Source organism: Zootoca vivipara, chromosome 7 (assembly GCF_965207765.1).
Source record: "Zootoca vivipara chromosome 7, rZooViv2.hap1.1, whole genome shotgun sequence".
Classification (NCBI taxonomy): domain Eukaryota; kingdom Metazoa; phylum Chordata; class Lepidosauria; order Squamata; family Lacertidae; genus Zootoca; species Zootoca vivipara.
In genome coordinates, this window is record NC_142590.1 from 62044218 (window position 1) to 62058387 (window position 14170).

The 14170-nt window shown below is 46.8% G+C and overlaps 1 protein-coding gene across 5 annotated transcripts in view; it reads left to right on the top strand.

Annotated features, from left to right (window-relative positions):
* The first annotated feature begins 3710 nt into the window (after nt 1-3710).
* HIPK1 (homeodomain interacting protein kinase 1) overlaps nt 3711-14170 on the top strand; it is a 41055-nt gene continuing 30595 nt past the window's right edge. For 4 of the 5 annotated variants that reach the window (XM_035121699.3, XM_035121700.3, XM_035121702.3 and 1 more), the window contains exons 1-2: nt 3711-4004; nt 12127-13201. In XM_035121699.3, coding sequence (XP_034977590.1) covers nt 3935-4004; nt 12127-13201 — 1145 coding nt within the window. In that variant the 5' untranslated portion in view covers nt 3711-3934. Of the gene's footprint in view, nt 4005-4744; nt 5063-12126; nt 13202-14170 lie in introns of those variants that run through there. The other variant, XM_035121701.3, reaches the window with a different exon arrangement.

Genomic DNA, 14170 nt, shown 5'->3' on the forward strand with positions numbered 1-14170 from the left:
TGTCTCCCCAACAGCTGCATGCATACCAGACCTTTCAAGCATATTTACCCCTGTTGCCCATAGAATCCTGGGAACTGTAGTTTACTTCTCACAGACTTTCTTAACTAACTATAATTCTCCTAATCCTTGGGATATACTGTGTGTGAGCTTTGAATGTATATTAAAGATCTGGTGGGCAGCCACTAATTCTGCTTCCCAATCCTCAATAAGGTGATCTATCAATAGAACTTGCTCTCTTTAATTAAGACTCATTATACGTACACTAGAAAATAGCCAGTACAGGAAACTGCCTTATCCTGCGTCAGACTCAGACCATTGATGCATTAAGCAGCAATATGGTCCACACCAATTCGCAGCTGCTCCCCAGGATTTCAGAACTGGTTCTCTCCCAGCCCTACATGGAGCTTTCTAGTATACAAAGTAGATGCGCTAACCACTGAGCTAGAAACCTTCCCTAAAAGGAAACAATTTGCTTGGTGTGTTATGTTGCATGTAGTAGCTGGACCTTGTGTCTTTAGCTGTTGCACAGCAAGATACTAAACAGGTGATGCTTTCTCCTCCACTACTATATACCTATGCTAGGAAAGCTTTACTGTTTTTTAGCTTCTCATGCAGCTATTAAAAAGCAGGAACTCTACTTGGGGGGGAAATGGAGACAATTTGGGGATAGCGTGTACATCTTACAGCAAAAGGGTGCATCAAATTTCTACTTTAGACATGACAAAGAGGGGCAGACTCAGGAAGAACAAGACATTTGCCTTTGCTCCTCTCATGGGTGAAGTCTAGAAGCAACCCGAGTAATGGGGTTTTAAGCTTCAGTAGCCCAGCTATTTCTGTACCTAACAGACTCCACCTGAAACTCTTAAGTAATGTTTCAGTTTATAAAAGAGAGATGTACTCAAGAGAGGACAGTAGGTTACAGTAAAATGGGCAGCTTAGCACTAATGGGGATATATAACAAAATACATTTCTCTGCTGTACTAGATAAGGGTTTCAAGACTAAAATGTGATCATTTTTATTGCTATACATGGTACTGGAAAGTAGAAAAGGGAAGAATGCCCCTCTTTCCCTCTTGAACCCATATACAGTGGAACCTCGGTTTACGAACACAATTGGTTCCGGAAGTCTGTTCATAAACCGAAGTGTTCATAAACCGAAGCAAACTTTCCCATTGAAAGTCATGGAAAGTGGATTAATCCGTTCCTGACAATGGGAAACGCTGCGCTGTGCTCATTTAAGGAGGCTGAAAACCGGAGGGGGGGGTTCCCTTCGGAAGCGCTCCGGTCTTACCTCACGGGTAGAAAAGGTCTCCCAGCAGCAGCAGCAACAGCGGCTGCGGAGGAGGAGGCAGGTGGAGACTCCCGAGCCGCTTCATGGTGGAGACCCCTGCTGCAGCTCCCGCAGCCCCTGCATGACACAGTCTCTCCCCTGCTTGGCAAGCGGCGAGAGGCTTGTTGAGTTGTTTCATTGCTTCCTCCTTCTCAGAGCAGCCGCCGCCACCACCAGGTGCCAGGAGTGGCCGGGGTGGCTCGCGGTGGCTCGCGGTGTGGCTCGTCGTCGGCTGCTTCTCTTGACCCTGTGCCGACGTCTCTCTCCACCCCGCAGGGGCGCAACGGTGAAGGTCCGGCTTCTCTCGACTCCTCCACGAGGCTGGGCCTTCGCCGTCGCGCTCCTGGAGGTCGCGCCGTCCAGGAACGCGCCGGAGAAGGTGGAGAGATGTCACAGGAGCGCGACGGCGAAGTCCCGGCATCGCGGAGGGGTTGAGAGAAGCGAAGCCGGGCCTTCGCCGTCGCGCTCCTGCGACGTCTCTCCACCTTCGCCGTCGCGCTCCTGGAGGTCGCGCCGTCCAGGAACGCGACGGAGAAGGTGGAGAGACGTTGCAGGAGCGCGACGGCGAAGTCCCGGCATCGCGGAGGGGTTGAGAGAAGCGAAGCCGGGCCTTCCCAGTCGCGCTCCTGCGACGTCTCTCCACCTTTGCCGTTGCGCTCCTGGAGGTCGCGCCGTCCAGGAACGCGACGGAGAAGGTGGAGAGATGTCGCAGGAGCGCGACGGCGAAGTCCCGGCCTCGCGGAGGAGTCGAGATAAGTGAAGCTGGACCTTCACCGTTGCGCCCCTGCGGGGTGGAGAGAGACGTCGGCACAGGGTCAAGAGAAGCAGCCGACGACGAGCCACCCCGCGAGCCACCGCGAGCCACCCCGGCCACTCCTGGCACCTGGTGGTGGCGGCGGCTGCTCTGAGAAGGAGGAAGGTCGCCCGCCGGCACCGCGGAGCGAGAGGGACGGAGAGCCACGGCCGCCGCGGCGGCGCAATGAAACAACTCAACAAGCCTCTCGCCGCTTGCCAAGCAGGGGAGAGGCTGTGTCATGCAGGGGCTGCGGGAGCTGCAGCAGGGGTCTCCACCATGAAGCGGCTCGGGAGTCTCCACCTGCCTCCTCCTCCGCAGCCGCTGTTGCTGCTGCTGCTGGGAGACCTTTTCTACCCGTGAGGTAAGACCGGAGCGCTTCCGTGGCCTCGGAAACCTTGGGTTACTTACCTCCGGGTTTCGATCGTTCGTAAACCGAAAGTTCGTAACCCGAGGTGTTCGTAAACCGAGGTACCACTGTATTGTAAGGAGAGATGTTTCAGTTGTGAAGGTCCAAATTGATACTTCTTTTATGTCCTCCCCACACACTGCTATCACATGTTGGGGGGGGGCTCTGAACATGTGCAGTTTTGCATTTTAAACACACTTAAATCATAGCATCATGACTGCAGGAACAAAATGAGCTTTGCTTCTCGTGCCTGGGTGGTAAATAATTTTTGGGGGGAATAAGCACCATTTTGTAGTAGAAAAGAATAATACATTTTTTATTTTTTTTCTTTAAAGAGCATTATGTACATGCCTGGCCAGCTGTCTCTTGACCATAAAATAGTAAGAAAGAAAGGATTCTGCAATGAACAGTGTCAGCCCTGATGGGCTCTGAACTAGCCTTGTTTGCTGCTGCCCAATCATTGGTGTGGTCATTTGGGGCTTCCCTGAGCTGCAGGGTCCTGCCGTTTGGCCTAGAGAGCATCCAGTCCCAGCTGGAAAAAAAACCAAACCATTCCTTTGTAGCCAGTGCAAAGCCTTCGGGGTTTATTAATTTTAAGTTGAAACTAACATCTTTGTTAATTTTTATTGCAGATACTGACTTTGTTTAGTGGGGAATAATTGAGGAAGAGTGGCTTTCTACTTAAAAGTGCATCTACTTGTTCTGTATACTTGTACCATATTGAAATATTGAACTGTTGTTGGACCAATCTGTAAAATAAGGATAATAAACTTTATCTAGCTTTGCCCTAGGCAAATGTACTGAATTGCTAAATGCTTGTAGAAAGCAATGATAAATGAGCATGTTATCTCATGACCGTTAGCCCCTTTCAGATTTTAATTCACAAGAACTTGAACTTCCCTTGCTTTAGCAAAACGGCAGGATCACAGCATTAAGAGTGTTTTGGTTATCTCTCTTGGCAACTACTCTTGCTAATCGGATTAGCCCCTCAAAAGGCTGGTCTACGTTAATTTTGATTGGATCGTAGGACTAAGGTGAAGCACTTAAAACTTTCTTCACAAAGGCGCTAAAACGTGATGTTATTTACATTTGAATTCTATTGTTTTGGCCAGGTGAGACCAGAGTCGACTATATAAAGGCTGGCTAGCCTTCTCCAGGAATGGCCTGCTGTTTCTTCCAGCAGCGGTTGCGTTTGCTCTCAGGACCGGTAAAAATAATTCGTTGGCCGTTTGGAAGCGCAAAGAACTCTAGAATAATCCTGAAGGCAAGTTCGGAGTGGATTGCTTAGAACAATTCCTACTCCTTTCCGTCGTTATCGCTTGGGCTTGATCAGAGGACCTGTGCCGATCCAGAGGAGAGAAACTTGGGAACTTTGGCTCAGCTGATCTCAACCCGCGTGAAGATGGCAACTAAAAGGCGCACGCGAGGAACTGAATTTAGCGGGGTGATAACCGCGGCGAAAGGGAAAAGAGGTAAGTGCGGCGCTGCGCAGCTTGCTGGGGTCGAGCTGTGGCGGTGGAGCCACGTGGCGCATGAAGCCACAAAGGGGAGCCTTTCCTTTAGGATGCTGCAGGCGAAGCAGCCGCGGAAGAGGACGGCCGTCTGCCCGTGCCTGCGCGCCCCAAAGCGGCTCTCCCCGCGGCCGGCGGATCTCGCACCCGAAGGTGCCCCGGCTGATTCTAGGCCATGCTCAGCTGCGTCACGGGTGGCAGGTCCCGCCACTAGGGCCCGTCTCCTGGGTTTAGGCTTGGGGAGGGAAGCCAACCCTCCATGTTCTCGGCCTGTGCCTTGGCGCACTTAACATGGAGGCGCTCCTTTAAAGGGCAGCAGGGTTTGCTGTTTCCACTGTAAACGCGCCTCATATCTGCGCTCTGATGGTCCAGGGTTGTATCTCTCCACCCCCCTCCTCGCCAAATGAGGTGGATCCGGGTGCCTGGGGGGGAGGGGGGGCTGAGTGTTTATGATTTGCGTTTTTGTAACGTTTCGTGGCCGCGACAATCGGAGAAAATGTCTCCCGCGTCACGACGGCGAGCCTCGATTCCTCCGCGGAATCGGCGCGGCTCAACCGCCGCTGATCACGTGGAGAGCGGGGGAGGGGAAAAAAGAAAGAGGCTGTTCGCATCCCTGCCTCGGCGCTCGGCTGCTTCTGCCTCGCCGCTCGGAGCGTGAGGCGTTAGCCCGCGTGCTGCGCTCGGCTGGCTCCGCCTGACTCAGTCGAGAGAGGGGCGCGGAACGGAGCGGGAGCAGCTGGGCTGAGCGGAGGGGCCCAGAGGGCGCGGCGGCTGGAAGAGAAGCGGGGGCCGGGCCGGGCTCGCTGGCGGGCGACGGGGGCCGAAGCCTGGCGTCAGCGGCATCCGAGAGGCCCGGGGGCTGCCCCTGTGCTGGCCGCCTCGAGAAGGCCGCGGCGGCCGCGCTCCCCCTTGCCCGGGCCGGCCCCGTGTCCCGGGGCTAGGATGCGCCCGCTCGTCCCCAGGCACCGGCAGGCAGCTCCCGGCCCGGCCCGTGGCTGAGACACCCCCAACGGCGGCGAGTAAGTGCCCGGGCGGCCCCTCGCGGGGAGGCCTCGGGGTGGGATGCAGCGGGCGGGGACGGCGCTCTGTCGTGGGATGTGGGCAGGTCGGTTCTCGGGTTCAGAGGCCGCCATCATCGCACTCGATGTCCGCTGAGGCCTGCCTGGGGAGGCGGAGGCCGAGCGTTGCCAGCCAGATCGCGTAGCTCTTGGGAGGTGGGGAGGCCCCGGGTGAGTCGCCCGTCGAGGGGCGAGTCTCTGGTTCCTGTGTTTCTCTTGCTTATGCTCCGCAACAACCTGTTAATCCACGAGGTTCCCCTCCCCACTGTAAAAAATGAAAAATGTCCAGCGAGTGGGGCGCTGTGTAATCCTTTCCCATTACGCCCGTCGCTGGGGCCTCCGGTTAGTGAGTGGGTAGGGCATTTTCATATTCTCTCTCCCCCGCCTTCCGCCTCTGCCAAGTTTAAACTACAGATCATTGAAATAAGTCCCTTTTAAGAACTTCAGAGGCATATTCTACCGCCATCGTCAGCTTTCCTGTACTTGTGCTTATTCATTTAATTATTACGATCGTTTTTATCGCCCCTCTCAAGATATATATCCTTCCAGGGTGGCTTATAAGAAATACTAAAGCACATTTATTATACAAATATTAAAGCACACTTTAAGAAAACGTGCTAAAGAAAATAAACGTATTGAAAAGTCTACTGCTGCTCCTCACCCTGCCCTATAGCAGAATGACCCTGTGGTGGGGAGTGGATAGTCCATAGTCCAGTGTAGGCTCTGAGATGGTCTTCATTTCTTCTCTCTGCTGGAATCCTTCAAACTGGACGCTTGGGTGTGGATTATGGGAACATAAGCTGCTTTATAGTGAGTCAGATCACTGGTCCATCTAGTGCTAATGTTGTCTACACTGGATGGCAGCACCTCTCCAGAGTTTCAGATGGGATGGTCCGACTCTAGCCCTACTTGGAGATTTTTGTGAGGGAGAGCTGCAGGGGGATTGCTAGGTGATTCTGTTGAACTGAACTAGAACCTTTAGCAAAAATGTTAATGTGTTTTAACAAGTAAAAAACCAAAGTGTAAGGCATTCATCAGGAAAATTTGCTCATATGAATTCCTCACGGTGGTATTGTGATTCTATTCCCATAGCAAAAGTTTTCACTATGAGATTACTTGGCATTTTAGTAGCTGAACAAATGAACTCTTGGTTTACAGCTGATGGTTCTGATAAACTTAAATGCTTTGCGTGCATTGTAGCATTCTGTTGTTGCAAATGCTGTTATTAAATACATCACAGAATGATTATGCTTGGAGTCAAAGCAGGTATTTAGTGCTGTATTCAGAGGGCATCCAGATAACCTGTTTTAGTGTTCTTAGATGGGTACAGGTATAAGTAGCAAAATTCTGTAGCTAGACTGATATTATCTACTGTGGAAAAAACTGGCCTTAGTAATGTTCCTCAGGCTGTAAACCAATTGTTCAGTTTGCATTCAAGTTCTATAATGGGGGCTCTGAGTTTATCATAGAAGACAACTTGGGTCTTGAAATCTTCATTTGGAGTAGGCATTATGAAGTGAATAAAGGTTCTAAAAATGCTGTTTTTCATTATTGATATTTTGTTGGTGAGGCTAATGCACGTGCACTTATAGATATTCTCTAAGACCCCACAAAGTGCACGAGTGATAACATGCTTTATATTGACATCTTAAAGCAAGTATTGTACTACATTGCTTCAAGCAGAATATAGCTTTAATTTTACTTCCTGCTTGTGAACAACAGCTAAATGCCTTGTACAGAACCAAATATTTATGTAGTCTAGGACTGTGGTATCTTTGTAAGCTCTGCGTGTGTGTTGATGTAGTAACTGAGGAGATCTGTATAGAAATTTGCTATGATAGTGCAGTCCGACCTCTAAAGCTATCTAGGTCACAACACCCTGAAATGTAGAACCTGCCACTGTGGAGATCACACCCTAATATTTTTTTAGAACTAGATGAGTGGCTAGTGTGAACTTGTTGAGATGGCTGAAGAATTGGTAGCAGCAAAAATGTGTTCATTTTTACTGATAGCATTTTGCATTAAGATCAATTTTATAAAACATGAACATTGCCAATGTGGCATCTGACATAGCTTACATACAAAATGGGTTGGGAGTTAAAACAGTTTCCTGGATACTGATAAAAGTGTTTTACTGAAACTTGTGTTGTGGTTGTTCTTTGAAACTTAATATGATGTTTTTAGTACAGCATTTATCCTTGGGGACAGATGTTGTGTGGGAGTGAGAAGTTGAAGGGCCATCTCTTGGAGCCAAACTCTTCCCTTCATAACTACTGGTTTTTACATGCATCATGCTCCTGACAGAGTTGGAATAACTGTTGGAAAGGATTTTAGCTCTTGAAAACACTTGAGTCTTTGCCAAAATCACAGAGAAAACATTCATGTTGCTCCTTTAATCTGCCCTTGAATAAGTAGTGCGTACAAGACATTGCTATCTTGGTTTAGAGATCAGAGCAGTCACTTTTACTACAACCTGGCTTAATTACAGTAAGATATGAAAGATGTTTGCAGTGAGTGGTTAAAGCATCCACTGAGGCAGCTTGAACAAATGGATTAGCTGATCTCAGAAAAACTAAATATACTACGGTTCTTGGAATCTGGAAGAAATACAACTTATTTGCCCTCCTCTGCAGCTTGTCAATATCCTTCTTGAATTGTGGTGCTGAGAACTGGACACAGGATTCCAGGTGTGGTCTGATCAAGGTAGAATACAGTGGCACTTTTACCGTACTTCCTGGTATCACTGTTATTAAGCTGATCACCTGGGTCTTCTTTCCCCTGCTTTTTAAAGGTGGGGACATTTACCTGCCCCCAGACTGCAGGAACCTTACAGGTTCTCCAAGGCCCTGAAGATTTGAATTAATTTAAAGTAGCTAGGTGTTCTTTCCTATCTTCGGATGCAGCTCTCCTTGCATTGCTTATTCTTTTACCACCAGGTTGGGCAGTGCTTTCCTTTTGGGTGAAGATGAGACAAAGTAGGTGTTAAGCAGTTCCACCTTCTCTCTATCACCCATAGCACTGCTCCATGCAGATTGCAGAGGACTACTACCGTACTTTTCTGTTCTCTCTCTGCTTCAAACATAGCCAAAGAAACCTCTTATTTTTCACCTTTCTTGCAAGCCTGAGCTCATTCTGAGGTTTGGCCCACCTGACTTCTCCCTGCATCTGTTTGCTCCTTCTGTATACTCTAATCCATGCTGTACTTAAATCTCATCTGTAAGATCTTATGCTGCCACAGTAGATGCCTCCTACTTTACTTTCTTGTTGGAATTGCCTTTGTACCTTCAATATTTCACCTTTAAGAAACCCCCATCCATCTTGGACTCCCTTCTCTTTTAGTATATTCCCAGTAGTTCATTAAACTTTTTGAAATCAGCCTTCAGAAAGCCCAGAGTGCATGTCCAACTACACTCAGCTTTCCTTTGCCTCTGTATAACGAAACACGAGAGGACATGATCACTTCCTCCCAGTACTTATCAGTTCCTCCCTGTTGGTGAGAAACAGGTCCAAGAGATTTGTTGCTTCTTCCATCTTCTGGGAAATGAAATTGCCAGTGGAGGAATTTGTTGAACCATACATTCTTGGCAGAGTCAGTTTCAGCATATATCAGGGTAGTTGAAGTCTCCCATGACTACCAGAGCTCTCCTTTTTGAATGTTTGGTAATCTGTTGTAGGAAGGCACCATCCACTCTTCAGTCTGGCTTGGAGGATTATAACAGACACCTGCAGTAAGGTCACTATTGTTTCCCCCCTACAGTTTTTATCCATGTACTTTCAATCTGCCTTCAACTCTCCAGGACCAGGTCATGGATCTGTTCACAAGTGTATACATGCTTTACATGTAATGCTCTTCCTCTTCCCTTCCTGTTTGTTTTGCTCTTTTTGAATAGGTTATACCCCTCAATTTTTACATTCCAGTCATGATTCTCATCCCACCAGGTTTCAGTAATGCCTGTTAGGTCACATTTGCCATCCTGCATTAAAAGCTCAAATTGATAATAGAATAGCAAGTTGAACATTAGGCTGCCAGTGTTTAGGATATTTATTATTTCCAGGAATTGTTAGCTTTAATATTGTGTAATGTGTGTGTCACTTCAGTTGGCAATCTGATGCAGGGTTTTGAAATGGCTGCTTTGGCTCAGGCTTTTGTCATGTGTCATGTTTTCTTATTTTCTGACTGTCTTGGTCTTCCAGTACATCACAGAAGAGTTTAAGGAACACTCTGTTTTCATGTTGGGGTAATCAAAGTCTGATGAAACATTCTTGAATTCTTTATGTGCAGTCTAGAAGAGACCAAAGCATACTTTAAATTGGTGGTTCAAGTGTGTGTAACTTCCTCTGGATAGTGTCTTATCATCGCGGGCAACAATGAGTTAATTTGGCAGTCTTCATAGCTGCATGTAGTGACACACCAAAATTCCGACATAAGTAAATTGATACACTTTTTTCAGAGCTGCTCTTTTGACTGGCCCAGATTACTTGTAGCAGTGAGCCAAACAATGGTTTAATATGAAAGAGCAAACATGTGAATTCGCAGAGAGAACAACATGCCTCCTTTGCTTCTTTAACACTGTTGCTGCACTGCTCTGAGCTAAACCATAGTTTGGCTTAGTCATGTTATATCCAAAGAATAAATATTAACTATGGCTCATGGTTTGCCTGGATTGAGATAAAACTGCAAGCCTGCATTTTGACATAATGGCCAAGCCAAACCACAGTATCGGGCTCAGAAGAGGAACAAAGCAACCAGTCTTGTCTTTGGGAACCTGCATGTTTGCTTGTTCATGTGCTTTGTGTTGTGTGAATCGGGTCAATGAGTAAAAGAGCGGCAGCTTACATGGGGCATTATGAATGACGACACAAGCAGAGGCTTGTCATTGTCCTCTATGGACAATGTCAAATTGTATTGATGGAATAACTTGCTTCATTGACATTGTTTCTACTCCTAGCAAACTTTTCAATGCTAGCTGGCACAACAGTGTCAACACTACTGTGAATGAACCACTGTTTCAAAATGGAGAAACTACCCTAGTTCGCAAAATGAGAACAATTATGAAAGCATCTAAACCTTAGTCACAGTCAAAAGACTTACCGGTATGTGTGAATTGGCTGTGGTCTGGTGTCACACTACTACTAAGGTCTTGCAGGAAATGTGGCTTGAATAGCTGTTGGCAAATGCTCTGTTAGTCTCTAAAAACACAAGTTTTTAAACTCGGGCTCTGCAAGTTGGAGAGAGTGTTTGCCAGTCTCTTTTCTTGAGCCTTACTTTCCTTTCACTGTAAAAGCAAATGATCAAAAGGTTACCCTCTGGATGTTTTGAACTAATGCTTTGAACTAGAATTACCATCACCTCCAGCTGTTGGCCATGCTAGTTGGGCTGCTGGTAGCTGGAAGTCCATAACCTGTTTTGTAAGGCATTGCAGATTAAAATCTGTCCCCCTAATTAGGCCTGACAAACAAATATTTGGACTGGACTTTGAAGGGCCAGTTGGAGTCTGCTGTCTTTTCTCTGTGACACTTGAGACAAAAACATAAATGGTCTAACAGTTTGTATCTGAAGGTAACCTTCCATTATGAAATTGCTAGTGTTTACTTTAATGTACTTTAATGTACCTGTATATTGCTTTTCATCACACAGAACCACAAAACTGAAATGTAGCAAAATAAAAACAGTAAAGCTGCAGTATAAGAAATAATCAGCTCATCAGCACCAGTCATGAGTAGCATCTGATCCTGACATTGCTTAATTGAAGGCAGTGTTGGTGCCCCTTTTGCAATACTGATGGTGGTCAGGCACATTCCCTTCTTAAGTTAGCATTTTCTAGTCAGTGTTAGTTTTTGTTAAGTTGTACTTAAACAAAACAAAAAACATTTTTCTTCCATGTCCTCAAGGCACCTTTGAAATGAACTAAAAGCCAGTTGGTTGGTTTTTTTTAAAAAAATACTTTGCAGCACAGTCGAGCTGAAGTATCCTTAGGGATGACTTGCCTCTAGGAGTGAGGTTGGGGAGTAAAGTATCCTTTGGGAAGCATGACCTGTCTAGGAGTAATTATTGGGAAGACATAGTGACTTCTGTCATTAATTGTAGGTGGTTTGTATTTCAGTAGAGGTAGGATGGACAACTTGTTTGGTCATGGTCAGATGGATTACACGTGTTGTATGTAGTAGTGCATAAAGGAAATGATGGAACCTATAAAACAGCAAATTAATGCAAATGTTAACTCCACAATACTTTAACTAGCACATCTACTCAAAAGCCATTTTATTAACTCACATGTTCCGCACACCTGACTTAAAGTAACATTTCAGCAGTTTTCCTTGTAACCAGGCATTTGACCACTTACCGGTACAAGGAAAGTTGTACACCCCCACAAAAAAGTTATTTATTGTTCTTTGTTCCTGGTCCCCCTATCTATGTATACCCACCGGCCAGGGTCACCAAGAATCTAATATTGTTTGGCTGCTGTGGCAGTTTGTGAGTAGCTGTAGGCAATCTATGGAAAGAGCCATTTCCCTTGTTACCTTTGGGAAACTCTTGGTGAGGTCACACACTGGCCATTATTACTTGGTGGGTAAAAAGAGCTGTGAATCTGGCTCTCTTTTTCCAAGTATGATTTCTTGTTGTGTGATATAAAGGTAGAGGTAAAGGGACCCCTGACCATTAGGTCCAGTCGTGACCGACTCTGGGGTTGCGCGCTCATCTCGCATTATTGGCCAAGGGAACCGGCGTATAGCTTCCAGGTTATGTGGCCAGCATGACAAAGCCGCTTCTGGCAAACCAGAGCAGCACACGGAAACACTCTTTACCTTCCCGCTGTAGCGGTTCCTATTTATCTACTTGCATTTTGACGTGCTTTCAAACTGCTAGGTTGGCAGGAGCTGGGACCAAGCAACGGGAGCTCACCCCGTCACAGGGATTCGAACCGCCAACCTTCTGATCAGCAAGCCCTGATTTCTTGTGTGATTTCTTGTTGTGTGATATATTTATTGCTTATTCATTAATTGGCTCTTTGTTTACTCTTCAGGTATGGCCTCACAGCTGCAGGTATTCTCCCCCCCATCAGTATCTTCGAGTGCCTTCTGCAGTGCCAAGAAACTGAAAGTGGAGCCCTCTAGCTGGGATGTTTCAGGACCGAGTAACGGTGGCGAGTATTACAGTCACAGCAAAAACCTCCCAGGTGCTCAAGGGCCAGCCAGCTCCTCTCACCAGGTAGCAAACTTCAGCATCCCTGCTTATGACCAGAGCCTCCATCTCCCTGCTCCTTCAGTTGAGCACATTGTGGTCACAGCAGCCGACAGCACAGGCAGTGGTGGAACGTCGTTCCAAAGCAGCCAGGCCCTAACACACAGGGCTAACATTGCTTTGCTGGAACCGTACCAAAAATGTGGATTAAAAAGGAAAAGTGAGGAAGTTGACAGCAACGGTAGCGTGCAAATTATTGAGGAACATCCACCTCTCATGCTGCAAAACAGACCTGCGGTGGGTGCTGCGGCCACTACCACCACTGTAACAACGAAAAGCAGTAGTTCCAGTGGCGAAGGGGATTACCAGCTGGTCCAGCATGAAATCCTTTGTTCCATGACAAACAGCTATGAAGTCCTGGAGTTCTTGGGCCGAGGGACCTTTGGCCAGGTGGCAAAATGCTGGAAGCGGAGCACCAAGGAGATTGTAGCTATCAAAATCCTGAAAAACCACCCTTCCTATGCCAGGCAGGGGCAGATCGAAGTGAGCATCCTGTCCCGGCTGAGTAGTGAGAATGCTGATGAATACAACTTCGTCCGGTCTTATGAGTGTTTTCAACATAAAAACCACACATGCCTGGTGTTTGAGATGCTGGAACAAAACTTGTACGACTTCTTAAAACAAAATAAGTTTAGCCCCCTGCCTCTGAAATACATTCGGCCAATTTTGCAGCAGGTGGCCACTGCCTTGATGAAACTGAAAAGCCTGGGTCTAATACATGCTGACCTGAAGCCTGAAAACATCATGCTGGTTGACCCTGTACGCCAGCCATATAGGGTGAAGGTCATAGACTTTGGCTCTGCTAGTCATGTGTCGAAAGCTGTGTGTTCCACTTACTTGCAATCGCGCTATTATAGGTAAGTACCCATTTCATTTATTTAAACAACAGGCTTTTTTGCATGGCATTCATCCTGTGGTACTTGATAGGTAAATTGTCTCCTGAAATCATGCCTGTCTGCTTTTTGTCTGCTTCCCATTTATCCTTTCCTGTTTCTTTTCCATTTGGGTTTTCAACTTGAAAGATATTTACAAATATTTTGCAAATAACTGGGTTGGTAAAGTTGAGTGGGAACTCAGAAGCCTGACTGCTGCAAGCAGATTGCAGATGCCAAGGGGGGGAAATTTCATTATTTGACATTTAGAAAAAGAACTTCTATGCTCCAAAAATTTGGGATGTAAAATGCAGTAGATTGAATAACATAGCCAGAATTCAAAAGCCCAAACAAATCCCGACGGGGAATTTATATTTCTCCAATGGTAAGCATCCTTGCCACATGAATAAGCACTTAAAACTTTTTAAGGGTTTGAGATGACTTTGGATGTGCCCAAGTTTGAGTTCAACGTGGCATATGGCCATTGGCACTTGGAAGCCACACGGTGTGAAAATTGTGGTATCTTTGTTGGAGTGTTGGGAAGCTCAGATGTTGTCCGGCAGCTGCAATATTCAAATGGGTACCCAGTAGTCATGGTAAGCATAAACCATGGCTTGCTGTGCACAAGTGAAATCATGCCTGCATTGCTCTTCCTGGCTTTTGGGAAAAGCAAGCCATGATCTCTGCATTGATGTTATTTCTGAACCAGATATTTGTTGGATCAATCCATCAACCTCTGATGAATGATTTAGAAGTATTGGGTCTGGCATCACTTTCACTGCCTTGACCGCAGCAGTGGTGAATGCCTGTATATATATTTGCTACCAATATGCTTTTATTCCTGTCAAGTAAACTTGACGGGTGGCCATCTCCCAGGAGACTGTGATCTACTCACAGAGTTAAAAACTGGCAGTGATCTACCCCCTTTTGGGGGGTTCAGGTCAAAGTTGTTGG